General features: G+C 39.7%; 4 protein-coding genes and 2 long non-coding RNA genes across 8 annotated transcripts in view; 2 read left to right on the top strand and 4 right to left on the bottom strand.

Moving 5' to 3' along the window:
• The first annotated feature begins 1,313 nt into the window (after positions 1–1,313).
• LOC137175175 (ciliated left-right organizer metallopeptidase) lies at positions 1,314–18,089 on the top strand. Its single transcript, XM_067580881.1, has 14 exons — positions 1,314–1,737; positions 1,863–1,956; positions 2,383–2,434; positions 2,565–2,714; positions 3,598–3,723; positions 12,895–12,979; positions 13,692–13,837; positions 13,931–14,114; positions 15,838–15,907; positions 16,032–16,128; positions 16,330–16,437; positions 16,550–16,681; positions 17,076–17,185; positions 17,702–18,089. Exons 1-14 carry the CDS (start codon positions 1,314–1,316, stop codon positions 17,898–17,900), a joined length of 1,977 nt encoding a protein of 658 aa, XP_067436982.1. The 3' UTR covers positions 17,901–18,089.
• Positions 3,799–12,197, bottom strand: LOC137175062 (uncharacterized). Of its 3 annotated transcripts, none has more exons than XM_067580706.1 (3): positions 7,323–12,197; positions 5,190–6,500; positions 3,799–5,155 (listed from the first exon to the last, which is right to left on the bottom strand). In XM_067580706.1, exon 1 carries the CDS (start codon positions 11,637–11,639, stop codon positions 10,062–10,064), a length of 1,578 nt encoding a protein of 525 aa, XP_067436807.1. In that variant the 5' UTR covers positions 11,640–12,197; the 3' UTR covers positions 3,799–5,155; positions 5,190–6,500; positions 7,323–10,061. The 3 variants fall into 3 exon arrangements, with proteins under 3 accessions (XP_067436807.1, XP_067436808.1, XP_067436806.1); XM_067580707.1 differs by having other exon boundaries at positions 3,799–6,287; positions 6,359–6,500; XM_067580705.1 differs by having other exon boundaries at positions 3,799–6,500.
• LOC137175073 (uncharacterized) lies at positions 3,799–12,250 on the bottom strand. Its single transcript, XR_010925558.1, has 2 exons — positions 12,197–12,250; positions 3,799–6,494 (listed from the first exon to the last, which is right to left on the bottom strand). It is a non-coding gene; the product is annotated as an uncharacterized lncRNA (long non-coding RNA).
• A 265-nt stretch (positions 18,090–18,354) lies between the features above and the next one.
• On the bottom strand, positions 18,355–20,952 carry LOC137175066 (uncharacterized). The gene is made up of 4 exons (XM_067580714.1): positions 20,693–20,952; positions 20,453–20,553; positions 19,639–19,782; positions 18,355–19,513 (listed from the first exon to the last, which is right to left on the bottom strand). The coding sequence occupies exons 1-4, from the start codon at positions 20,844–20,846 to the stop codon at positions 19,058–19,060; spliced, it is 855 nt and encodes a 284-aa protein (XP_067436815.1). The 5' UTR covers positions 20,847–20,952; the 3' UTR covers positions 18,355–19,057.
• A 40-nt stretch (positions 20,953–20,992) lies between these two features.
• On the top strand, positions 20,993–22,156 carry LOC137175068 (uncharacterized). Its single transcript, XR_010925554.1, has 2 exons — positions 20,993–21,206; positions 21,781–22,156. It is a non-coding gene; the product is annotated as an uncharacterized lncRNA (long non-coding RNA).
• Positions 22,157–26,193: 4,037 nt separating this feature from the next.
• Positions 26,194–27,566, bottom strand: part of LOC137175067 (potential E3 ubiquitin-protein ligase ariadne-2-like) — a 2,424-nt gene continuing 1,051 nt past the window's right edge. The window contains exons 3-4 of the mRNA XM_067580715.1: positions 27,467–27,566; positions 26,194–27,350 (exon numbers count right to left, since the gene is read on the bottom strand). The exon at positions 27,467–27,566 is cut by the window's right edge and continues 44 nt beyond it. Of these exons, the coding sequence (XP_067436816.1) occupies positions 26,907–27,350; positions 27,467–27,566 (544 nt within the window). The 3' untranslated portion in view covers positions 26,194–26,906. The remainder of the gene's footprint in view (positions 27,351–27,466) is intronic.

The raw sequence follows: 27,566 nt of genomic DNA, 5'->3' as shown, positions 1-27,566 counted from the left end.
TGTGTGTGTGTATCGGGGGTTAAGTGGGTGAACAAAATGCAGGAAAGAAAGGACCTGACACCTTAGTAACAGATGTTGCATTGTGCTTTGTATTCAAAAGTCCTGTAAAAATTCACACAGACTCCCGAGAGAGTTCACATCTTCACTCTGGTGAGCCGGTTAAAGATCAATGTGCAGTAACGTCTGAACATAATTAGAAGCTCTCTGCTCTGAGGTTCGGGACTACATGGATGGATTGAGGATCCATTAACCTACAAGGTAATTATATCAGCCACTTTGTGCTTAATTGGTAAATCTGCTGCGGGAGGGTTGCTGATGTTGAATTTTTCATTTTATTGTTAACCGCTGTCTCGGCAGGCCTCATTCTTTTCTAGCAGATCTACCCAAAGTGAGACTCGCTGGCAGAACTGACTGATCCTGACAAGGGGAAAAAAACAATTTATTGAGGTTTTGATTAAGCACATGGAAATGTTTGCATGTTACACCCACCTTTTTAAAGCCCTCAATAAGCTGTTAAAATTGTAATTTTGATAAATGAAAAGGACAATGTGACAATGTTTAATACTGTATGCCTTTTGTGACTTTGTGCTTAAAATCGCTAATGCAACATACAGCAGGCCTTGGCCACTAAACAAGCTGGCTAAGCAGACTGATGTTGGATGTACTTCATCATGATTGATTGAACAACACATATGCAGAATTTGACCACACCTGCAATCAGTTCAATATTTTCAGTTGAGTTCAGTTCATGTTTGCATTCAGTTATTGAACAGCTTACATTACCTACAAGACATCAGCATTGTTGTACACAGGATGTTAGAAATACTGAGGTCACAAACAAAACTCATGTTTATTCAGTAAACTAACAATTTTATATTCTGTAATTTTTTATTACCAACATGAAGGTTTAAATGCTGTTGTAAAATTTTCTCCACACAGCATTATCATTAACAACTACAGAACAGAATTATTTATTATTTGGCCTGAAACTTGTCACATTTAAATATACTTAACTGAGGCCAGCACATTAGTTTTTTAAATTTCTTAATATAACTTCTTCTAAATGTCCCAAAATCCCATAAAAATACAGAAATCATGACCTTAGTGACCTTAACTTTCCATCCAAATAGGTTTTACATAATTAAATTAAGTTGTTAAGGAGCACGCAGGGAATAATAGATAAAAAGAGAAATGGAAACCTCGCATCATTTTGTATCTTAACATCATGCTGCTCAGGAAATCTCTTCAGGCAAAATGTCCAACAACTAATCCTCGTCCTCACTGTGACCCTAAAATAGGTTCCAGCTGTAATTATGACTTTACCTCCATCCCAGAGACTCTGGGTGGGGATGCTGGTGGTGCTCGTGGTGGTGGTGGTGGTTGAGCTCCCTGGAGCCCTGCAGAAGTGCATCTTTGATGAGGTTCAGGCTCAGGTCAGAGTGGTCGGAGCTGCACCCATCGACCCAGACAGCCCACCCAGACTCAGAGCCCTGACCGGGCAAGTGCACCGATCTGAGCAACAAACTGCTCATCCAGGACTGAAGGCATCAGCTCTGCAAGCAGTGAATCAGAGGAACACCCTGGAAGAGTTAGCCCCGCCCACTGCTGCCTCCCCACAGCCAATCAGGATCCGGACCTGGATTCCAAGAGAGAGTGCCAGCCTATCAGAGGCTGAGAAAGACAGGCTGGATGCAGCTGTGAAAGAGGCTGTGAGGATGGTGTCTTCTTTACTCTCAGGTGATGAAAGACACACACACTTGTCACCTTTGAGGTATTTACATAGAGGTTTGTGCCCCTGAAAAGTGGCTCAAGTCATACCCACACACAGAGACTAACGTGTATGAAATGCTGACTTTTGACAGTTGACAAAGTACCGGGCCCTTTGCTGCTCAGCAGAGACATCAACAAGTACTGCAAGTTTCTATGGAGGAACTCAAGCACTATTAACTACAACAGGTTGGTGTCTGTGTGTTTGTTATCAACTGAAAGTAAAGAAGACACCATCTTCGTGCCGAGTTGCAATCCTTCAAAGACACAAGACAGATTAAAATTACAATTTTTAGTCTACATATCGATTCACAGATTTATATGTTTTAAACTGATGGAACTGAAATGTCCACACATCCTATGAGAGCACCATTTTCTCAAATAGAGGGTTATATAAACTTTCTGTTACAGCAATAAAAATCACCAGAAGTGACAGAGTAACCTTGATCATTTTTGATCTGTCAGCCCTCATTAATACTAGATAAATTAGGTGAATTAGTACAAATATGTCTCATATGTGATGACTTGTCTCTCCCGTTTCATTGTGCACCGTTGAATGAAGGAGAAATTTTAATTAAAGTGTACAAATATATAGTTAAAATGATCTTCTTGCAGGTGTGGTAGAGCCAACAACAACTACAGATCTGAGACCTGTCTGGATGTGACAGTAAGTATTAGTCTGACTTAGTTTTTGTTATTTTTGCAAGCTGAAAAGTACATTGTGCACCTGTATGTGCTCCTCTTCTCTTAATGACACAAAAGAAGCATCTTTTTTTTTCCATCCCTGTCACTGTCAGATCCCAGATGATCATCTTGCTGGATGTGATGTGTATCCAGAGGCAGATTCACCTCGCAAGACTGTTCTCAGACCTGAAGGTGCTGGACTCCCTGACACCGACTTCCTGCTTTACCTCCACATACAGGCCACCGACAAGTGTAGAGCAGAGGTGAAGACTCACTGAAAACATTGAGATGATTGATATCAAATCTAGAGCTGCAGCGACTAATCGTTTCATTGAGAAAAACAGATTAAACGATACTAAAAAAAATAATTGCTAGTTGCAGCCTTAATCAAATCATTTGTTCGTAACAGACTTTACTGTGTGAATGGATGTGAAAGTAATAATCTACTGTTTGGTCACATTGTAAAGTACTCATTGCTGTGACTTTTTTGCACTGTGATATTTTCATTATTGATTCATCTTTTGATTATTTTCTCGATTAACCATTTAGTCGTTTGGTCTGTAAAATATCCGAAAATGGTGAAAAATGTTGATAACTGTTTCTCAAAGCCCAATGCGGTGTTCTCAAATATTGTGTTTTGTCTTGATGAACTGTCCAAAACCCAAAGATATTTACTTTATTATCATAGAGGACTAAAGAAACCAGAAAATATTGATATTTGAGAAGCTGGATTCTGAGAATTTAATTATTTTTTTTCTTAAAAATGACCCAAAATGATTAATCGATGATCAAAATAGTGACAAATAGTTTTTTTTCTTATATTTTCATGACACTTGGGTTTCTCTAGGTGGTGCTGTTTGGTTATAAAACAACATTTACTTGACAAAAACTAAAAAACTAAAATGGGTGACTTTCTGTACATTAGAATACATTTCCTGGAATTGGAGACAGTTATTCAACACCATAAACTTTTATAGAACGATGATAGGTTGATAGAGAGATGAAACATCCTTTTTTGTATAAAAAATTGAGCAGATTACATCTTTAAACTTTATGAACCAAGATAAATGTAAAGTTTCTCAGAGTTTTCAGTCATAGTTTTAACTTTTCTCATGCTACCTTCCTCCTTACTTTCTGTCCACCCAGACTAACGTGTTGGCGTATGCTGTCCACTGCCGGATGGACACCCATGGTCGACCTGTGGCTGGGGTAGTGGTCATCTGCAGGGAGAGACTAACAGGAGCCACATACAGTCACCAGACTACTGTACAGGTACGATTAACAATTTATGCTTTTGAAGAGAATACAATAGTGATAGGTAAAAATTACCAAATAGACTGAGGTTGGTTGAAGTCAAGCGTCTCTTTAATCCAAACCAAACATATATTGTAGACACGGAGAGTACGCAGAGTCTCCGTGGAGAATTCTGACAAGACAAAGGAAAGTCACTAGTATATATTGACGGCCTTGATGCCCTGGGGAGGCACCTCTAGTTGTTTACAGATTCCTTCTCACAGACCTAGACAAAGCTTTACAGAGCTCTGATGATGATGACCATGATGTCCATATGTCTATTATAGTGTTCCCCTGAAGGCCCTGCTACCAAACATATACATACATATGACCATACCTACTTAACTAATACATGGATTTTTCTATCATTTCCCCCCTGTTTATACTTTGTGAAACAAATGAATAAAATCAAAAACATAGAAAAAATGTATAGTGAGAACTAAATGTGTAATTGATTAGGATATTCGTAATACAGGATAAAATCAAATCAACATCAAAATCATCATGAATGAACATAGATATAAGATTAATGGTTACATGATAAAAGATTACAATCATAGTGAAATCAATCAACATCAACTATGCCTAAGTCAGTAATTAATTGCTAATGATTAATAATGATTAATAATTTTGACAATTTCGGTTATACCATCATAATTGATGAAAATGATCAAAATACATCACATCAGTAAGTTACAACGTTTCCATCAGAATCATCAGTCAATATCACTTCTCACGATTTTCAATATTAACGTCATAAAGAATCCTTCTTTTGTAACATTACATCACAGATCCAAAAGTAGAAGTTGCTCTTGATATCTCGCTTCCTGGTGCATGACCATAGCTACAGACTTCTTTACCAGTGCCTTGATAATGGGAATGATGCAACAAACACTTACAAAGATCAGAATCAAAAATGGGGTGACTGGAGCCAATAATTTCAAACAAACAGCGTACCATGGACCGGTTACGAACCAGGACCTGTCAAATTTTGAGTCATGATCAACAGCATCACGCAATGAGGTCAGATTGGCAATTGCCTGCTGAATGACTCCTCCCTCATCATCATTAGCAGGGATGTATGTGCAGCATGAGGCACCTACGAGAGCACACACACCTCCAGTGGCTGCAGTGAGTTGATCTAGCACAATGCGGTTCTGAAGGGCAACGGCCCTGAGGCCTCTCAACTCCTCCCGTTCAGCCTGCCACATAGCCAACATAGTGTTTACGAACCCAGAGAACCTGTAGTTCATAGTTTCCATCCTCAGCATCACTTTACCCACTCCAAGAGACGGGAAGAGTGACAGCATGACTTTTTCACCCGTGGACCACAACTTATGGTCTTCTGGAACATTAGAGCCCCAGACAGGATCATGCGGCTGACTTACATCTCTCCTCATACGCTGCTTACCTGGAAGTTCACCAGGGTGGGGCATAGCTGAAACAATGAAGGAATGATCAGTTGGCTCCACAGCCGCACAGCGACCCACCCAGCCAGGAGGAAGGTGAGCATACATGTAGTACCCACAGAGAAACATTACATCAGTCTGTGGATATGTCCCAAGGACGTCTGGCACGGTGAAGTAAGGTGCACATGCACTGCCCATCACTACCTGTGAATAATTTAGAGATGCTCTGCCAATATTCAAGGTACAAGGACTCGAAATAGTGGAGCAGAAAAGTTTTGGGATCTTTCCTACTTTCACGGAGGAGGACTCAGACAGAACTAATTTTTGAGCAAAACAATCCAATTTAATTTCGGGTCTCAAATGGACCGGCCCAAGCAAGGGTTCACTCCCAGCACTGAGAATCTTAAACCTAGAAAACTTTCAACCTGAAGAAGGTCATAGTGCTGGCAACACATTTCCAGTTGCCCTAAAAACTGTTTGATTTAAAACTGATGAGTCAACACTAGAAACCAAGATATCAGGAAACAAACTCTTTAAGTCTTTAACAGGTCTAGGGACAACATGGGGGTTGTTTGTAGCAATCGGCATATGGCTGCACACATAGCAATTAGAGTGGTTCTTGGATTCAGCAACATACTTGGCATAGGAATACCAAAAGTTAAGTGTGTACATGGTGGAGTGTGATTTCCTTGCAGAGATCATTCTCAGCCAGACATCCTGAGCGTGGCTGATGACATCATCTTCCATAGACAGGGCCCCTCTGAGCAATGATAGATAAGGACGAATAGTAGGGAAGAACCATATGCAGATTGGTATCATCAAAACAGTCACACAGAACAAAACAATCATCACTCTTTTGCACAGTAACCAATAATACCACCACTGTAGGAAGGATATGGTTGCTGGAGTCTCCTGTGCTGGTGATGGAGGTTGTCTGTTCCTCTGGGACGCCATGACTTCAATATTTCCCGAGTCCACCAGGTGGCAGCAGCAGCCCGAAAGCCTTTCAACTCCTAAATCCTCAGGGCCCACTTTGAAAAAACACCGAAATCTTCACCGGTTTGAGACGACACTGCACCTCTATCTGCACAGCGCCCCCTGTGTAGCCGGACTTACAGGTCACCTGAGGAGTGGCTGAGAAGGCAGTACGGACCCACTACTCACTCACCGGTGGCACTCGTTTACAATGTGTCTTATGTACCCACGTGGTTCGGCCCTCAACTCGAACTGCTGTTGGAGCGGTCAGTAGCATGGTATAAGGCCCCTCCCACTGTGGCTCAGTCCACTTTTTCCTCCGGAACACCTTGATCAGGACCAGGTCCCCTGGCTTGAGATCTGATTCTGGTTCTGGAATAACATCAAACAAATATGGTGGTAAAACATTTACACGCAATTGTCTATGACATAAGGTTTTTCTCATAAAGTCAGCTAGACTGTCCTCAGCTTCTTGAGCTGGTGTATGTCGTAGTTCAGGAATTTGGTAACTTCTCCCAAATAAAACCTCGAAGGGTGACAAACCATCTTTGGTAGGTGTAATGTGCATTGCTGTTAAAACCAAAGGTAGACAGTAAACCCAATTTTTCCCAGTCTCTGCCATTGCTTTTCTCAATTTACTTTTAATAGTTTGATTAGTCCTCTCCACTAAGCCTGCTGACTGTGGATGATAAGCACAGTGGTATTTAACCTGTATCCCAAGACTTTGTGACATTTTAGTAATCACTGTATTTACAAAATGTGTTCCATTATCACAATAAATTTTTTCTGGTATTCCAAAAGATGGTACAATATGCTTACACAAAGCCTTTGCAACTGCTATAGTGTCTGGATTTCCAACAGGAAATATTTCAACCCATTTTGAAAACTTATCCACAATCACTAATGCATATTTTTTCCCTTCACATCTATTTAACTGGATGAAATCCATCTCAATGTACTGAAAAGGATACACAGGTTCTGGAAAAGAGCCTGATTTAACCTTATAATTTCCCTGTGGATTGTTCTTTGCACAAATCAAACATTGTGAGCAATATTTTTTGAAATAATTCCCCAATCCATATGCTGTATACGTTTGTTCAACTAAGCTCACCATCCCCCCTGACAAGACATGAGTGACTCCATGGCTCGTCATAGCTGCATAGCGATAGAGAGACTTTGGTAAAATTGGTTTACCTGCAGGTCAAATGTAAAGACCATCTGCGTCTTGACTAATTCCCTTAGTCTTCCAAAACTGTTTTTCTTGTTTAGGAGAACTATGTTGCATGTCCATTAAAAGGTCAGTGGCTACTTGAGCTTTGTCAATCTGTACAGAGAAAGAATGACTAACACTCTCGCGAGCTGCTTTCTTTGCTGCTTCATCTGCCTTCCTGTTCCCACGAGACACACTGTCTGTATTGTTTGTATGTGCCACACACTTGCAGACAGCGACCTTGGCAGGCAGCTGTATTTCATCAAGTAATTTCAACAATAAATCCTTATGTGTTACTGGCCGACCTGTGGATGTTATCATTCCTCGATTCCTCCACTACTGTGCAAAGGTAAACAAAGTGGAAAAGGCATACTGACTGTCTGTCCAGATCGTGACCTTCTTATCTTTCCCTAACCCGCACACAGCTGACAATGCAACTAATTCTGCTGCCTGGGCAGAGAAATTAGAAGGCAAAGCTCCAGACTCTAAAACTTCATGCAATGTAACTACAGCATAACCAACTCTGTTAATCCCATCTACATGTTTGCTTGCAGAACCATCTACAAACATCACAATGTCTGCATCAGGTAAAGGTGTGTCAATCAAATCAGCATGAGGTAGGGTTAATTCATCGGTAATTGCCACACAATCATGAGGAATCCCTTCTACAGGTGTTGGAAGGAGCGTAGCTGGATTCAAAGCCGTACATCTCTCAATGGTCAAGCTGGCCTAACAATGTGGCTATGCAAGACAAGTGTCTTGCTGGTGACATGTGTGAATGTTTGTGCTCCAGCAATAGCAAAGAGACAGCATGTGGCACTCTAAGAGTCAGTGACCTAAACAAAACTAAGGCAGCTGAGGTCTGCACTGCCATAGCCGCTGCCACCACCGCCTGCAGACATCTGGGCAGGGCTCTGCTTACTGGGTCAAGTCTGGAGGAATAGAAAGCAACAGGTCTTAATTTATCCCCATACTCCTGTAACAGGACAGATGTCATAAAACCATTTTTGCAATCCACTGTTTGTATGAAATCCTTTTTCATGTTAGGCAAGGCAAGTACAGATGAAGAAGCTATCAACTGCTTTAACTTTGTGAAAGCCTGCTCGCCCTCCCCAGTTCACACCACCTTATCTGAAGCAGCCATTGCTTTACAATAAATCATATTCTGTAATGGTTGTGCAATTTCGGCATAATTAGCAATCCATAACCTGCAGAAGTTGCAAGTACCAAGAAAAGACATCATCTCTCGCTTTGTTGTAGGCTGTGGTAACTGCAGAATAGTTGTTTTTCTCTGTTCATCCAACACACGGCCTTCAGGAGTTAGCGTGTAACCCAAATATTTCACCTCCTGACTCCACAGCTGGAGTTTAGACTTAGAGACTTTAACACCAGCTGCAGCTAGATATCTCAACAAGGCCAAAGTCATGTTTTTGCACTTTTGCTGCGAGCTAGAAGTCACAAGAATATCATCAACGTAAGTCAAAATCTGAGACTCCTCTTCAGGAGGTTCAAAAAGGTCAATACATTTTTTAATTTCTTGTGAAAAGATAGTAGGGCTATCTCGAAACCCTTGAGGAAGCCTTAAATATGTCAATCATCTGTGTTTGAACGTAAACACAAACCAAAACTGTGACTCAGGGTTTAAAGGAATGGTAAAAAATGCGTTTGCCAAATCAATCACTGAATACCAAACATTAGTGGGTTTTATGTTGTTCAAAGGAGTGTAGGGGTCTGGCACGTTTGGAGCTCGTGGAACTACAGCTCGGTTCACAGCTTGTAAATCATTTACTAACCGCCACCCGGAAGTAGGTTTTTTCACAGGCAGAGTCAGGACAATCAACTAAAACCCCTTGTTTTATCAAACTGTCTATCACTTCTGAAATACCTTCCTCAGCTTCCAGCTTCAAAGGATATTGTTTGACAAACGGTCTATAAGAGCTTTTAGGTTTAATGGTAACAGGTGTGGCAGACCGTAACAACCCGATATCACCATCTTTCCCTGTACTCCACAGTTCAGAAGGTAACTCTTCTAACTCTTTTTCCTGCTCCTCTGTCAACAAACACACTTTGTCCTGCAATGATCACAAAGAGGGCTGCAAATGAGTTGTGGCTGCTCCCACTGTTACCCAATTCAGCGCCTTCTTGTACAGACCATGTCTCTGGTGGAAAAACACACCGTTCCCCCCTGACTCATGCTGCACCCAACCTTTTAAGGCCCTCTCCCCCAACTCCACTAACGCACCGACGTCCGTCCAGTGCGTCCTAGGGGCCTTAGCAAGACCAATATGGGGCAGGGAATGACCTCTGTACACTCTGTCCAGTTGCTCATCCCCTTTTACTGAAAAACCAGTTACTGGATCAGTTAGTTTTGTTTTTTCTGTCAATCTCTCCGACACATGATGTCCTGAAGCTGACACTACTGATAGTTCTTGTTTTGTCAATCGAATACTGTCAGGCAACTCTTTTTTCTTCAACACAGTTTTGCAAGCTCCTGAATCACACAAAAAGGTACACTTTTCTCCCCTCACCAGCAGAGTCACAAAAGGTTTGTCATCCCACTCAGCTAACATTACTTCAACAGATTCCAAATTTAGCACTTCTCCTTGCGATAGAAACTCTGATCCCTCCACTCCCTCAGAATCATAGTCAGCATCTTCAGGTTTTGTTTTCTGTTCTGTATGTGTGTGTGTGATTGCATGACCTGATTCTGCAGGGGAAGCTAGTCAGAAGTCCTGCTCCTCATCCTTCTCTCTGTCATCATGTTCTCTTTTCTCTCTCCGACCGCCTCCACGGCCCCCGCGTCCTCTCCTGCCCCGTCCACCGCCTTGACCTCCGCCCCGCCCGGTGTCCGCAGCTGGCATGGGACTTCTGCATTCTCTGGCGATGTGGCCCCTTTTCCCACAGCGATAGCAAATAATTTCCTTCCTGCGGGACTCAGAAGAGGAAAGGCAACCATCATCATTCTCACCGTCATTATGAAACACCTTTACTTTTTTGTGTTTCTTGTCTCTATTTTCCAGAACTTTTTCAGCGTGTTTAGCATGTGCGAGAATAACCCTTCTCTGCTCTCCTTCCCATCCGACCAGATGTTTTTTTATCCAATTTGCAATCTGTAGTTTTAAACCCCTCAGAAGGCGGGATGTTAACTGCGACTCGTAGTGTGGATTAACCCCATCTCCGATTCGCGGCTCCAGCCCACTGTGTCCATTAAATGCTTCCGTGAGCCTGGCAGCATATTGTGCTACTGTCTCTTTTTCCTCCTGTACCACAGTATCAATCTCAGCCCAATCATTTCTCCGGCCAAATGTTTCCTGAAGAGTATCTGCCATTTGGTTCAGCTGTGGACCGAGCCCGAGCGCTCTATCTCGGTCCCACAGGAGCGGCTCCCCGTTTGCCCCCATAGGTCTCCAATCAACATTTACAGTCGCCCAATCAGTAGTCAAACTTTGCCTGAGACAGTTAGTCATTTCTTCCCCGTTTAGCCTATAGCTATTATACAGCCCATATATTTTATTGATGTATGCTTGCACATCTTTACGTGGATGAGGAATCCCATCTACTGCCTTTCTCAAGTCCTCCTTTGTCCAATTACAGAAAACAGAATCAGGTTGCCCTTCCCCTTGTCTGGGATTCGGCAGTTCAATCAGTGGCGCTACTAAATCGGACAGTTTTTTCTGTGACAGGTCACAATGTTGTCTGGTTCTGCTTGATATCGGAGGATCTGTTGCAGACCTCTCCTCCCCACTTAATTTGGTCAGATCAGGATAGAGAGATGGTACTTTCGGAGCATCAGGTTGAACTTTTTGAGATACAGGGATATTCAGGCTCAATCTGTTTAAACCCTCTATGATTCCACTTATCTGTTCCCAAGCTGCGGCTCCTTCCTGGTACGGTGGCGGGGCACGCTGTGTGGTCGGAGGCGAGGATGACGCGAGGCCGGGGATCGGAGCGGTGTCCTGTACCTGTTTAACAACAACAGAGTGCAAGACAACAGAGCTTGCCACAGCATTAGTTCCATCATCATCTTGTTGTTTTACTTGGGCCATAGACATCTTTGCCTGTTCTAGCCACAAGTATGCCTGTAACAGCCCTTCCCTTTTCTCTCGTTTTTCATCCCCTTTGCACGCCTTGGCTATTTCTTCACACAGTTTTTTACAGTCCTCTGCATACAGTCCCCCTTTAAACTTATATTTCTTCTTCCATTTGTCAAGATACTGCACGCTCTCTTCATTCATCGTGTACATAAATTTTGCATCCCCCGGCCACCCATTTTTCGGGGTTTTGCTTTGATTTGTACCCATACTTCACCTTTTTTTTCTTTTTTTTTTGTTTGTAGTGACTTTATCTCACTATTTTCCCTTAACAGCCAACCAGTTTGTATGGAATTCACCCGAGCAACTGGCCCAATCAGTGAAATGTAGACTTTTGTTGTCACCGTTAGGTTTCCAGTCTCCAGACAATTTGTTGACACCGTAAGGTTACCCTTGTCTGGTTATTTCACTGAGACACTGTTAATAACTACCTTCTATAACAAGATCCCAACCTACGTTTGATATAAAAGAAAAAATTTGTAGTTTTTTTTTTGTTTGTTTTGTTTTAATGTAAGCTACTACTTATCCCCCCCCCCTTTTTTTTTTTTTGTATTTTATATTTTATATATGTCTTTTTAGGTTGACACTTTTCACACTTCTAACCTAGGTAGACACACCTATTCTCCCTTCACTCTCCCAAGGGTTGCCAGTCTTATACAGCCGTTTAAAATCACCACTAAACTCTCTCCCACATAGCTTGAGGCTGGGCTTACAGATTCAGGCCTTTCACACAACTCAATTGTTGATTAAAGAGACAAACTTCTCACCTCACAAAGGAATCCGTGGGGCTCCCGACCCTCTCCAGCCCGCAAGCGCCTTTATCTCTGAACGTAGCAGGAAAAGGATTTTGTAACCTAGGTCGTGCACTCTACTCCGCTCCGGCTTGGAAAGAGGGCCGAGAAGCACATCCAGGAATCCGGCTCGAAAGACCAAAAATGATAGGTAAAAATTACCAAATAGACTGAGGTTGGTTGAAGTCAAGCGTCTCTTTAATCCAAACCAAACATATATTGTAGACACGGAGAGTACGCAGAGTCTCCGTGGAGAATTCTGACAAGACAAAGGAAAGTCACTAGTATATATTGACGGCCTTGATGCCCTGGGGAGGCACCTCTAGTTGTTTACAGATTCCTTCTAACAGACCTAGACAAAGCTTTACAGAGCTCTGATGATGATGACCATGATGTCCATATGTCTATTATAGTGTTCCCCTCAAGGCCCTGCCGCCAAACATATACATACATATGACCATACCTACTTAACTAATACATGGATTTTTCTATCAAATAGTAATAATATATATACTGTGCAGAGGGTTGTCAGTTTAAAACTAATAAATTACGACTTAAAGTGACTGATTACACTTAATAAAACAAATCATGTGTTTTTGCTGACAAGAAGCATTTACAGAGTCGTCTCTAAGAAGGACAGACCAGATAAATGTGTGTGTTTGTGTGTTTTTCAGACTGTGATCCACGAGCTGTTTCATACACTTGGTTTCTCTAAAGATCTTTTCCACACCTGGAGAGACTGTTCCTCCTCTTCTCAAGGTTTTAAACATATTTCATATTATTATTAGTCATTATATCACACTTTATACATGTATTACACTATTTTATAAAAGTATGTAATGCGTGTGTTGTTCCACATGATGGTTGTTTAGTATAATTTGTCCAAATGTAAATGAGTTCAAAAAGATTCTGGGACAACTGAGTCCACTTCAGTTTAAATTAGTGAGAACACCAATGATATTTTACGTAATAAACCCATATACACACTGATATTTACCCAACACTCCTCCCTGTGTAATAGCACAGTATAAATGTCCTCTGTAAAAATGTACTTTACTTCTAATTTACATTTACTAGTGCAGTGCCTGTTCAAATTGTGCCTGTCTGGAACAGGCCGATTCTCAATACCTAGAGAGAACAGTGCCCGTCCCCTAAGCTACATACAAAAGAACAATGTAAAGTGGTCAAATAATAATTATAATGGTTGCCTAACGAAATTTATTTACAGAGCACCTTTCAAAGTTACACAGTACTTTATGGGAAGATCAAGATTAAAACATTTCAGCACTAGAATTAAATAGAATCAGGCAAATACAAGTACAGATAATGAAATAGAATAAAAAGTAGATTAAAAATAATTAAATAAACAAGTAAAATAGGTTAAAATGGTTTTAGTTTACTGCACATTTAACTCACATTAAACATCATGTGCAAATGTAAGAAAATAGTTGTTTCATTGTTTTTCTTCGAGCAGGTGTTGGCTGTTCTCCTCGTGGGAAAGTGACTCACACTGATGGATCAGGCCAGATGAGGATCTACACCCCGTCTGTTATCTCAGCCCTGCAGAAGCACCTGGCATCCACAGACCCCGAACTTGGAGGGCCACTTGAAAACCTGGTCCTGAGCAGCTCAAGTTAACTCTTTTCCAGGTTCATCATGTGTTCTCCTTACATGCTTTACACTTCTACCTTCTTCTTCTTCTTCTTCCAGGATGTACCTCCAGGCGGTGTGTCCTCTCACTGGGAGTCCCGGCTCCTGCAGGGGTCCATCATGGCTGCGGTGCTGGGGGACTCGACCACAGTGCGGATAGACCTGGTCACCTTGGCTGCATTACAGGACACAGGCTGGTACGCTGTCAACCTGAGCCGGGCACAGAGTCTGGTCTGGGGAGACGGTAAGAGAACAGCAGAGCAGTGTAGATATTGTGTATCCTTAGACGGGTGACAAATGAAAGGAAAGACCAACATAAAGTGTCTTAGTAAGGTGTCGGGCCACCACGCTCTGCCGGAACAGCTTCAATTCGCCTTGGCATTGATTCTACAAGTCTCTGAACTCTACTGGAGGGATGAACACCATTCATCCAGGAGATATTCCCTCATTTGGTGTTTTGATGATGGTGGTGGAGAGCGCTGTCTAACACGTTGGTCCAAAATCTCCCATAGGTGTTCAATTAGGTTGAGATCTGGTGACTGTGAAGGCCATAGAATATGATTCACATCATTTTCATACTCATCAAATCATCCAGTGACCCCTCCTGCCCTGTGAAATGGGGCATTGTCATCCTGGAAGAGACCACTCCCATCAGGATAGAAATATACCATTATAGGATAAAGGTGATCACTCGGAACAACTTTATATTGATTTGCAGTGACCCTTCACTCTAAGTGGTCCCAAACCATGCCCCCCAAAACATAACAGAGCCACCAGATCCCCTTACTGTATGGGTCAAGCATTCAGACCTGTACCAGTTTCCTTCAATTTGTCACCCGTCTGTATCTACTAAAGCAAGGAATCTCTGTCTGTGTGTCCTTCATGTTTCTCTTGAACTCTTCATTGGATCGACTCTGCACTTGGCAGGTGCATTGCTGGGGAAAAAGGAGAGTGCCATGTCGAATTTGGTGCAATCTAGACACAGGGCAGGATAAATATTAATAAAGTTAAACTCTGAATAAACAAGTCATCAGCCGCTCTGCTCTGCAGCGGCGGGGCGGGGCTTCTGGGCTCTGCTACTGCAAGTCATGATCAGAGGGTCACAACCCTGCCATGAGAAAGAGGAGGGGATGACATCTCTCTTCGTTTAATAATGTTAAAAGTTAGGGTTTGTTGTGGGTTTCCCTACTCGTTTTTAAGAAGAGGAGAAAGAGAGAGAGAGAGGTTGAGCAAACTGAGAGCACAAGTTAGTGACAGAGAGAAAGCCTGTGAATGTAAATAAAGCATTATTTTCTGATTGTTTGACGGTAGTTATGTTTTAGGCTGAATCACAAATAAACAACCATCAAACACTTCACAGGTGATTTACTGAGAAAACAGACGCTCTCTGGATGCAATTTGGATACCTGACACGTTTAATATCAATAAGCTTTAAATAAACAAGCGAACAGCAAGCTGCTCAGCTCCTTGTGTGAGCGCAGCGGGGGCTGTTTGACACAAACACCGTCACATTACAGCGGGGCGGGGCTTCTGGGCTCTGACTCGATCCACACTTGGTTTGTTTACTGCTGAGTACTCAAGGAAGTGCAGTGTTGAGTGTAAAGTCATTTGGACAAGCGACACGTTAAATGAACTTTGTATAAACAAACGAACTGTGAGCCGCTCAGCTCTGTGTCTGAGTGCAGCGGGGACTGTTTGATACGAACACCATCACATCACAGTGGGGCGGGGCTTCTGGGCTCTGACTTGATCTGCCTGTGTTTTGAGCTGTTTTGAACGGGCACTGTTATAGTAAAAACATAAATACATGGAAAATCCGCATCAACAAGACTGAAAATAGAGTTTATAATAGGCATTACAAACAGAATATGTTTTAATATAATTTAAACAGTCTGACTTCTTTGTTTTGAGAGTGTTTGCAGGAGAAAAATGAATAAAATTTAATGATAAATGTGTTGTTTTTATAGGTGAAGGAGCTATGTTTGGCTCTGTGTCAACCTGTCAGAACAACTCCTCAACCTTTTTCTGCACTGGCAGGTAGATTTAAAGTTGTATTATTATTTTCTATACAGCAATTTATATCTTTAAGTGGGATGTGGGTCACTTTTTCTTTTAATCATTAATTTTCAGCATGGATATTTGCATTATTCCTCTTTCTCAGTGGACTTGGGTGTCATTATCTTCACCTCCACAAGGGAGAGTGCCAGACTGATCAATACCTGGAGAAGTGTCGCGTGTACAAACCCCTCAAGAATGGAGTAAGTTTTATTTCCTAATGATTTGTCATTCCTTAATTCCAAAATGTCCAAGATGATTTGCATTTCTTACATTTTCCAAATTCTGTGGAGCAGGAATATGTGGTCAGCTCTATATTTCTGTGCATTTAATTGTGATTGTTGCCATTTTATTGCTGTTGCAGCTCCACATTTTCACTCTTTTTTCCTCCTCTTGTTCTTCAGAGTGAGTGTTGGAAAAAGGAAAATGCCAGGCAGTCAGCTGAAGAGGACTGGAGTGGAGAGATCTTTGGCTTTGATAGTCGCTGTTTCTTCTCCAGCCTGAACAGACAGGTGTGTGTGTGTGTGAGTATTTCTATGTTTTCCTATTCAAAGTCATCTCAACTGTTATGTAACTCCTATGTATAACATTAACGTCCTCTTTCTCCACCTGTCTCTCTTTTAGAGTCACTTTCTCTTGTCCAGCAGCTCTGCAGAGGGCCGCTGTTACAGACACAGGTGTACTGGACCCAACAGGTACCAGATCCAGGTGTCTGGCTCTGAATGGGTGGACTGTCCAGCAGGAGGCTCCATTCAGGTAACATGACACAACACTTTACTGAATGTAACTACAGTATAAATCAGTTGGGTTGTTGAGAGATACTGTTCATACTAAATACTGCGTCAGAGATATTTAAAAATATACTTTTCTATTACATAAACAATAACTGTACAGTATACAGTAATATGTTAAATTTGTTTGACGCATAAGTTCTTATCTTTAGTTAAGTGTAAGCCGGATGCTGCAGGAAGAACTTTTCCTTCTGCACTATTCAGATTTTGTTTACAGTGATTTTACAGATAAATCATCACAACTGATGTGACAATGACAGACTGATGTTTAAAAATGCTAAAACACCAAACAGATCCACAGTTTTCACTTGATATTTAATCATATCATCTGTCTTTTCTTTGCTGTGTTTACTTCTCAGATAAAAGGATACCAGGGTTTAGTTTTCTGCCCTGACAGGAAGTTATGTCTGTACGCTGACATTACTCCTCCCTCAGATGATGTCAACACATCTCCTGCTTCTAACACAAGGTGACTTCTTATAGGCGCCCTCTTCCTCGATATTATAATAAACTTTGTCTCAGATGTGAGAATGTAGAGAGCCTGCACACAGAACATTTCTACTGTGCACACAGTTAAAGAAGGAGGAAACCCAAGGGTATCAGGAAAGAATCTTTACTGTCACAAATTCATATAGCCAACAGCCTTGCCTTCCAGTCAGAGTCCTATACATGCCTCCAGTGCCACTCAAACAGGGTATGGGCACTTGCCAAGACAGACCACCCCACACAGAAATTACACCCCCCTTTAGGGCACTGCAACTCACACCAAAATCACATCTCCTCAGTGCACAACACACAATATTGCACCACAAAGTAAATCACTCTCCACCACAAACTTAAACATGCTCAGGACGCACATACAGCAGCACCTGAGGATCTGTCTCGTTCCCTCAGCTGCTTTCCCCACTCCAGCACTAAGGCTAAGCTTTTCTTTTAAAATCACTGATACTAATCTTAGTGTGTTGTTTTTTTGTTTATTGTTCAGTGATCCCTTTGAGACTTTACCTTCAGACCAGGACGGGACCTGGTCTTCCCTTAGACCTCCTACAGAGTTCACTGTAGCCACAGTGCTCTGCTTCACTGCTGCTGTGTGTCTCCTGGCTGCAGTCATGGTGTCTTACAGGAAATGTTGCTCCTACAGGGTCAGGATCCACACTGTCCCAGAGGATCACAGTGACCTGTAGCAAACCTGCCTTTAAAAACTTTGAATAGAAACTTTCACTGTTAAAAGCCTTTTGATGGCTTGTTTTTTATTACGTTTCAAAGGATTTGGCTGGCTCTATATTTTTCTTATTATCAACAAATATCATGCAGAGCCAAACCAACAATAAACTACTCAGCTACAAGTATTGTATGTAAAGCCTGGATTTATGTCTCTGTGCTGCAGACCTCTGTTATTGTCCAAAAACTATTAAAAACATGTCAATGAACCACTTTGCTGCACTGGGTGACATCTTCCTTCGTCCCTGAAGAAAGGGTTTACCGTTGCTTGTTTAGAAACGGCTGCAAACAGTAGCCAAAATAGTGACAAGATTGTAAATAAGAAAAATATAGAAAATCACCAGGAAAATGATCATTTTAAGTGAGACAGAAACAACATATTCCAACAAACAGTTCATTTTTTTATTTGAATTGAACAGGAAAAACAGCCAACTAATGAACATTACTTGCTGAGGGCCTGTTTTTTCAGCTGGTTTCATTAATAAATTATACTGAAATAGCAGAATAATAAAACATGACAAAACAAACAAACAAGAAACAGTAAATATAATATTAACACAAAGAAGAAAGACATGCAGTAAATGTACAGATAAATTATTTAATATTCTCTACAGCAAGTTTTAGTAAAAGCTGAAAGCTGGTTGAATTCTCTTCTTATATTATGACTTAGTAAAATATTATAAAGCAAATGAAGAGGAAGCTGTGAGGATTTAAAGATGATAGTACAAATTGATTGAATTGAATTAAATCAAATGATATTGTATAATTATGGAAAGTCAAAGTGTTATATTGTAATTAAACTAAACAGTTCAGAGAGAAAATCTCATATAAATCTTACAGTCTGTTGCTTTGATTATCTCTGTGGTGATAAAAAATCAAACTAAGACAAAAGATTATTTTTAAAATTTGACAGAGAGATGTTATCTTTTTTTCTTTCTTTTTGCTAATTTACAATCTGAAAATGCTTCATTCATGTTACATTTGTTATGTTATCATTCAGGATCAACAACAGTAATAATGATTGTCATTACAAAGAAAGAAAAAAATGAAAATACAAAAAATAATTTTGTATAAAAACATCAACTGAATCTAAAGCAAACAAACTCTGGTCTTGATAAGATTATCTTAACTTCCACACAGGTATAGAGGTTTGTCTGGGGGCGACACCACTGAGGCAAGGCCCATAAATTAAACTTGTCCTCCAACACCCTTCAAAGAGATTCAGACACACAAAACAGAACTTCACTTTACATCGGCCACAGATGATGCTTTTACACAGTTTTGTGTTGTGCTCCACCAGTTGGCCACAGGTGGGACAGGCACGGATGGAGGGACAACCAGTGACCCCCTTCACATCCTTAAAGATGATCTCTGGACACTTTCTCAGTGTTTCAACCAGCAGATTGATGCAGCCATCATTTCCACAACGATCTGAACGTGGAAATGGACCTTTCCATTCCCTCCAGCACTGACAGCAGAATCTGTAGACCTTCTTTTTGTCAGCTGTGCAAACTGAGCAGAGGACACTCAGATCATTCAGGTCAGCTCTCATCACACGAGACTTGCAGCCAGGACACTGTTAAGTTGTGTTGTATAAAAAGAAAGAAAGAATACATATATATTTTTAATGTATCGCTTTTTTAAATTACAGAAAATATGGTATGAAAACAGGTTTTAAAATTGCATCGTTAAAATACTTACTGATTTGACATCCTGAGAATTGTTGAACATTTTCTTTCCAAACTCCCTCATTTCTTCAGGGGTCAGAAGAGCCATTTTACAAACCTCCTTGAGGGACCATACAACATCACAGTCAGTTTGACCACATTTAAATCTGGTCTCACCCTTGAACATTAAAAAGAAAAGAAAAAATCAGTCAAAGCATCAGTCAAAACCTTCATGTGTGAAAAAATGTACATCCTAATCAATAAGTGTCATAAATACAGCACTGATTTACCTGAATGTTAGTAATTCAGTTCTAAACATTTTCTTAAACAAGTGAGAAAATCATCCAGTGTGATCAGAAGATTTCAGCTGGTTTATTATACAAATCAACTTTTATTTGGCTTTATTCTAGTGCAATGATTACATTGTCTTTTTCTTTCTTGTTTTAAGACGCAGACTCTCATTTCTAGGAAATTCTTAAAACATTAAAAAAAAAAAAATGTTGCCGAGTTGAAATATTTTTACTCCACTGACACTTTTTCATATGTTGAAAATGACTTTTGAATATTGAGAACTCAATTATGGAGAAAAATGATTTGATAAGATTTTCGCTGTTCATTTCAAGTCTATTTTTGCATGTTGGGTCAAATTAATACTGGACCACTGCATTAAAATACATGTTCTGAAATTTGTAAAATGCATAAAAATAAAAGAAATCGACGGCACAATTGTGCTACTGCCACTCATTTTTATCAATGAAATTAATCATGAGTCACAGAAAGCTTGTTTGAACTTCGTGATGAAGGTGATCATGTACAACAATTAACAATAATTAACAACATTTACCAACCTGATCCAACAAGTGGCGACACCAGTCGGTGAGAGACATCGGAGTGACAGCATGACCACATGACATCAGCGCTCTGCGAGACTTGTAACCAATGCACAAAACTATGAGACACAAGAAAAGTGTTTCAATTTGGGTTACAATTGTCTCAGAACTTTGTCAGTAGCTCAAACCAGTAAATCATAGACTATTCTTTAATCACTGCTTGAGAAATTTCGAAATAATCATCTGATGAGTACTTACAATCCATTTCATCCTCCCGATCGACAAATCTAAGTGTTGAGTCTTCAGGGTCATAACACTTCTCCTTCTCCTCCTTCTTCTTCTTCTCCTCAGATGTTAAATCACTCTTTAGATGTTTAGCATCACGTTTTCTTTTTGTCCGTTTTGAGGCCATCTTGAGTTTCTCCTACAAAATAATGACAGATGACAATAAATGTTTTCAGTTTCGTCTACTCGTCTTTCAGAGAAGTCATGTGACTTTGACTGAATCATAAACAACGTTGAAGTACAGCCCCACGTTTTAGTTTCTGTTATGTCAAGATCTCTTGTACAGATCACACATCTGAAGAACATCGTCGCATTAAATCTAAACAGTGACTCCAGTCCTCACTGTACAGGCTCAGTGGCAAAATGTCTATCAAGGTGAATGTAGTTGGACCCTTAAAACGGAAGATGATCGATCTGTGTGAGGGGCAGATGGAGACGTTTACTGTACATCACCTGAAAAAGAGAATTGTTGAAGAACTGTCTACAGGTACGTTTAAAGGCTCTTTAATAAGACTCAAATCCAGGGGCTGATACATTAAAAAATGCAACACAGAGATTTATCCCTCCAAACAACGCTGTCACACACACAGTAGTTAAAAGAAATAAAAATTATGAACTAAAAACGGTATGTGGTATTCTGGGAAGTTATGACAGATGGTGATAAAGGGCAGGACCGTTTCTGACAATTGGGCTTCCTCATGCCAGACATCCACCGGCACAGTGGATTGATCTTTTTATGATCTATTTATTATTGTTGGACTTTACTCAACTTCTGGTCTATGGCATGTTATCAACATCACCTGTCAATCAGTTTGCTTCCTCTACATGCACACTAGTCCCTGTTATGACTTGCTGGTTTTAATGATATCAGGATATGATACAGATATGGAACATAACCTGATTATTAATATCCTGTATGATCCAGGTTATACTGATCACCTGTGTCTTTGACGGGTCACATTCCAGACAGTCTGTCATTTCTGTATTAGGTGCAGGTATTCTCAGTACGAGACTTCTGATCATCTTTAAGGAATCCAAATTTATTTTTCCTTTTTGCTTAGATGATGACATCCGGATGATCCTTAGAACGGAGCCACTGGAGGAATCATCCAAGCTGTCATCCTGTGGGATCCAACACATGTCCACCATTCACCTAGTGCTGAAAGTGTCTGGAGGCTGATGTGGACGAGATGAAGAAGAAAAGAAAATCTGCTTCTATGCTCCTACTCAGCTTTACGACACTTACTAACGTTATTCTCTCCTGTCTAGATTCTTGCTTGTGTTGTATTAACTCTCAGATGTAAGTTGTTTGGATAAAAGCGTCTGCTAAATGGAATCGTAAGAAAAAATGTCTTGCTCACTCTCACTGCTACAATGAATCTGATCTCATAAAAAAAAAGAAATGTGTTGTAAAAACAAATAAAATGTTTAACTTTACTAATGTCCTCTGTGTATTTGTCAAAAAACAATATGAATTTGAGCAGATCTCACCAGGCCTACTTAACTCACACAGCACAACATAACAATAATAGATTATATTTAAATGCAACATTGCATTTTGGTGAAGTTTACTTTTGAAGGATCACTAATTAACTCATCTGTAATTGTTAAAGATGCAAGTAACTTGATTGTGGAGGAGTTGAATAGGAAACAGCTTAGCAGACTGCAGCACACTTTGTTTATCTGCTTATCCAGAACAAAAAACCCTCTTTTGACTTAAAGATACAGAGACAAAGTCCTTGATAGTTAGGATTACTGTAAACCATCCACTTCCTCCATAGGTAAACTATGGAGGAAGTCACGTACAGACTTCCTCCATAGTTCCTCCATAGGTAAACTATGGAGGAAGTGGATGGTTTACAGTAATCCTGATTCAGCTGTTGGCTGCCTGACAGCTCTGAAAAAGCACCTACTTAACTGTTTTGCTTTTGCTTTGCTGTCACAGAAAACAATCACACCTGATATGAACATTATTCATTGAATTAAAACTTTCCTCTCTATTTAACATGAAAAAGTGTTACCTAAAGTAGTTAAAATAGTCATCTTTACCATTTAGACTCTTAATTCTACAACCAGCATGGATTTTATAAAACCCTCTCATGAGTAGTTATGTGGTTTGGATAAAAAGAAGACAGGTTGTAAACTCTCCTGCAACAGAGTGACTGACACAAACACCACTATTGTTTGTATACAATCAACTTTAAAAACACAGGACATTGACATCAAACACACCCACAAGATTAAACACAAATTTACATAAAATTATATGCATCATGTACACAATATAATAACCAAGATCACAAAGTAATCACCATGCAGAGAAACTGGTGCCAAGAGGACGTTATTTCACTACATGTATGATGATGTAGACTAAAGGTTTTATTGAGGACTTTTCAATGTGCTGTTAGGAAAACACCCATCTACACTTTGTTGTTGTTCAAAATTTGCTTTCATTATCACTGTCAGACATTTATAATATAAAATAAAAACATCACATTCACACATTTATGTTATTTACATGTACACAATAATGCCACTTGTGATGGAAATCTTAGTTCTTACATATTTATATTTTAACTTAGATGAAGATATCTACTTAAACTTTTGACTTTTAGAAAAATGCAAAAGTGAAACTATTTTACTGACAGCTGCATGTGTAGACAGTTTCCCACAGAGAATAGCGTGTTATAAGACAAGAGTATGATTATATGATGTGTAATCAAACTGCTGTGGACTGTTTCGGAAGTCTGTACGTGACTTCAGCCGAAGTATAATGTTGAATGTGGGTACTTAACCTACCTGACATGACTTGCGGTTTGAAATGTGACACGATTTGAAAGAGGAAACAAACAGCAGCCTGCTGTTGCAAAGTTCACTGTCAGGTTATCGCCTCGCATGTCCCAAAATGAAGAAAATACTACTACTGCTCCGAGAAGTAAACCCCTCAGAACTGGAATAAGTTTTATTTCCTGTCATGTGATTTTGTTGAAAAGGAAATTGTCTTTTAATCATTTTTCATTTCTTAATTTCAAAATGTCCAAAATGATTTGCATTTCTTACATTTTCCAAATTCTGTGCAGCAGGAATATGTTATCAGCATCATTTGACATTTAATCATATTATCTGACTTGTCTTTGCTACTTCTCAGATAAAAGGATACCAGGGTTTAGTTTTCTGCCCTGACAGGAAGTTATATCTGTACGTTGACATTACTCCTCCCTCAGATGATGTCAGGACCTGGTCTTCCCTCAGACCTCCTACAGTGTTCTGCTTCACTGCTGCTGTGTGTCTCCTGGCTGCAGTCATGGTGTCTTACAGGAAATGTTGCTCCTACAAGATCAGGATCCACACTGACCCAGAGGATCACATTGGTGATCTGTAGCTGTGAAAACCTTTGAATGTGAACTTTCAGTGTTGAGACTTGAATACATTGTTACTTTGATGGGTTATTTGTTTTTTAAATGATAATTTTAATGTTAAACAGAAATAATTTAAACTTTTATTTAACAGGAAATCGAGCAAAGTTTAAAGGACAAAGAAGCAGTAAAATAACATAATAAACAACAACAAACATCGACATAAACAGTAGAAATAAGAGATTGAATGAAGACATAAAGATAAAAAGAGCTAAATAACAATGATAATGAATGTTATGACATAATTTTAAAAAAGTTGAAATTTAAGTTTAACTACATGAAGATACTTCATGTGGTTACACAGAAATGTGGTTTAATCTGGTTTTCAAGCATACTGTATATTTTCTGATAAACAGTTATAAGTTTTTGAATATGAACTTGATATGACACTAAGACTTTGAAACAATAGATCGTGATAAAAACAAAGGTTTCCTGGGAAAATTAAAATATTTTTTTCACAAATAAAACACTTATTCCAGGTAATTTTTCAAATACCACAGCGTTGCATCATCAATCAGTCTAATATTGTTAGATTATCCTCTTCCACACAGGTATAGAGGTTTGTCTGGAGGCGACACCACTGGAGCAAGGCTCGTAATGTTCACTAGACTCCAAACATTCAGCGGTGACCTTCAGACACACAAAGCAGAACTCCACCTTACATCGGGGACAGACGATGTGTTTACACTGAGTTTTGTCATGCTCCACCAGTTGGCCACAGGTGGGACAGGCACGGAAGGAGGGACAACCAGTGACCCCCACCACTTCCTCAAAGATGATCTCTGGACACTTTCTCAGTGTTTCAAGTAGCAGATTGATGCAGCCGTCATTTTCACAACGATCTGAACGTGGAAATAGACCTTTCCATTCCCTCGAGCACTGCCAGCAGAATAAATAAGTCATTTTTTTGTCAGCTGTGCACAGAGATATTTTAAAATATACTTTCCCATTACTTAAATAATAACTGTACAGTATTATACAGTAACATGTTAAAATATGTTTGACGCATAAATTCTTATCTTTAGTTAACTGCAAGCTGGATGCTGAAGGAAGAACTTTTCCTTCTGCACTATTCAGATTTTGTTTACAGTGATTTTACAGATAAATCATCACAACTGATGTGACAATGACAGACTGATGTTTAAAAATACAACAACACCAAACAGATCCACAGTTTTCACTTGATATTTAATCATATTATCTGTCTTTTCTTTGCTGTGTTTGTTTCTCAGATAAAAGGATGCCAGGGTTTAGTTTTCTGCCCTGACAGGAGATTATGTCTGCATGCTGACATTACTCCTCCCTCAGATGATGTCAACACATTTCCTGCTTCTATCACAAGGTGAATTTTTACAGGCGCCCTCTTCCTCGATCCTTCCTTTTGTTTTTTGTTCAGTGATCCCTATTAGACTTTACCTTCAGACCAGGATAGGACCTGGTCTTCCCTCAGACCTCCTACAGAGTTCACTGTAGCCACAGCGCTCTGCTTCACTGCTGCTGTGTGTCTCCTGGCTGCAGTCATGGTGTCTTACAGGAAATGTTGCTCCTACAGGGTCAGGATCCACACTGTCCCAGAGGATCACAGTGACCTGTAGGAAACCTGCCTTTAAAAACTTTGAATAGAAACTTTCACTGTTAAAAGCCTTTTGATGGCTTGTTTTTTTCTCAGTCACATGTTTTAAAGGATTTGGCTGGTTCTATATTTTTCTTATTGTCAACAAATATCATGCAGAGCCAAACCAACAATAAACTGGCTACAAGTATTGTATGTGAAGCCTGGATTTATGTCTCTGTGCCACAGACGTCTGTTGTTGTCCTAAAACTATTAAAAACATGTCAATGAACCACTTTGCTGCACTGGGTGACATCTTCCTTCATCCCTGAAGAAAGGGTTTACCGTTGCTTGTTTAGAAACGGCTGCAAACAGTAGCCAAAATAGCAACAAGATTGTAAATAAGAAAAATATAGAAAATCACCAGGAAAATGATCATTTTAAGTGAAACAGAAACAATGTACTCAAACAAATTTTTATTTTATTTGAATTGAACAAAAAAAAACAGCCAACTAATGAACATTACCTGCTGTGGGCCTGACTCAATAAAAACAGTTTTTCAGCTGGTTTCATTAATAAATGATACTGAAATAGCAGAATAATAAAACATGACAAAACAAGCAAACAAGAAACAGTAAATATAATATTAACACAAAGAAGAAAGACATGCAGTAAATGTACAGATAAATTATTTAATATTCTCTACAGTAAGTTTTAGTAAAAGCTGAAAGCTGGTTGAATTCTCTTCTTATATTATGACTTAGTAAAATATTATAAATGAATAAAGAGGAAGCTGTGAGGATTTAAAGATGATAGTACAAATTGATTGAATTGAATGAATTAAAATGATACTGTATAATTATGGAAAGTCAAAGTGTTATATTGTAATTAAACTCAACAGTTCAGAGAGAAAATCTCATATAAATCTTACAGTCTGTTGCTTTGATTATCTATGTGGTGATGAAAAATCAAACTAAGACAAAAGATTATTTTTAAAATTTGACAGAGAGATATTATCTTTTTTTTCTTTCTTTTTGCTAATTTACAATCTGAAAATGCTTCATTCATGTTACATTTGTTATGTTATCATTCAGGATCAACAACAGTAATAATGATTGTCATTACAAAGACAGAAAAAAGTGAAAATACAAAAATAATTTTGTATAAAAACATCAACTGAATCAAAAACAAACACACTCTGGTCTTGATAAGATTATCTTCACTTCCACACAGGTATAGAAGTTTGTCTGGGGGCGACACCACTAGAGCAAGGCTTGTAAGGTGTCTTCTCACACTCTTTAAAGAGGTTCAGACACACAAAACAGAACTTCACTTTACATCGGCCACAGATGATGCTTTTACACAGTTTTGTGTTGTGCTCCACCAGTTGGCCACAGGTGGGACAGGCACGGATGGAGGGACAGCCAGTGACCCCCACCACTTCCTTAAAGATGATCTCTGGACACTTTCTCAGTGTTTCAAGTAGTTGATTGATGCAGCCATCATTTCCACAGCGGTCTGAACGTGGAAATGGACCTTTCCAGTCCCTCAAGCACTGACAGCAGAATCTGTAGTCCTTCTTTTTGTCAGCTGTGCAAACTGAGCAGAGGACACTCAGATCATTCAGGTCAGTTCTCATCACACGAGACTTGCAGCCAGGACACTGTTAAGTTGTGTTGTATAAAAAGAAAAAGTGTATTTTTTAACGTATAGCTTTTTGAAATTACAGCAAATATGGTATGAAAACAGATTTTAAAATTGCATCATTAAAATACTTACTGATTTGGCATCCTTAGAATTGTTAAACATTTTCTTTTCAAACTCCTTCACTTCTTCAGGGGTCAGAAGAGCCATTTTACAAACCTCCTCGAAGGACCAT

Source organism: Thunnus thynnus, chromosome 22 (assembly GCF_963924715.1).
Source record: "Thunnus thynnus chromosome 22, fThuThy2.1, whole genome shotgun sequence".
Classification (NCBI taxonomy): domain Eukaryota; kingdom Metazoa; phylum Chordata; class Actinopteri; order Scombriformes; family Scombridae; genus Thunnus; species Thunnus thynnus.
This window is presented reverse-complemented; position numbering and strand designations above follow the sequence as displayed.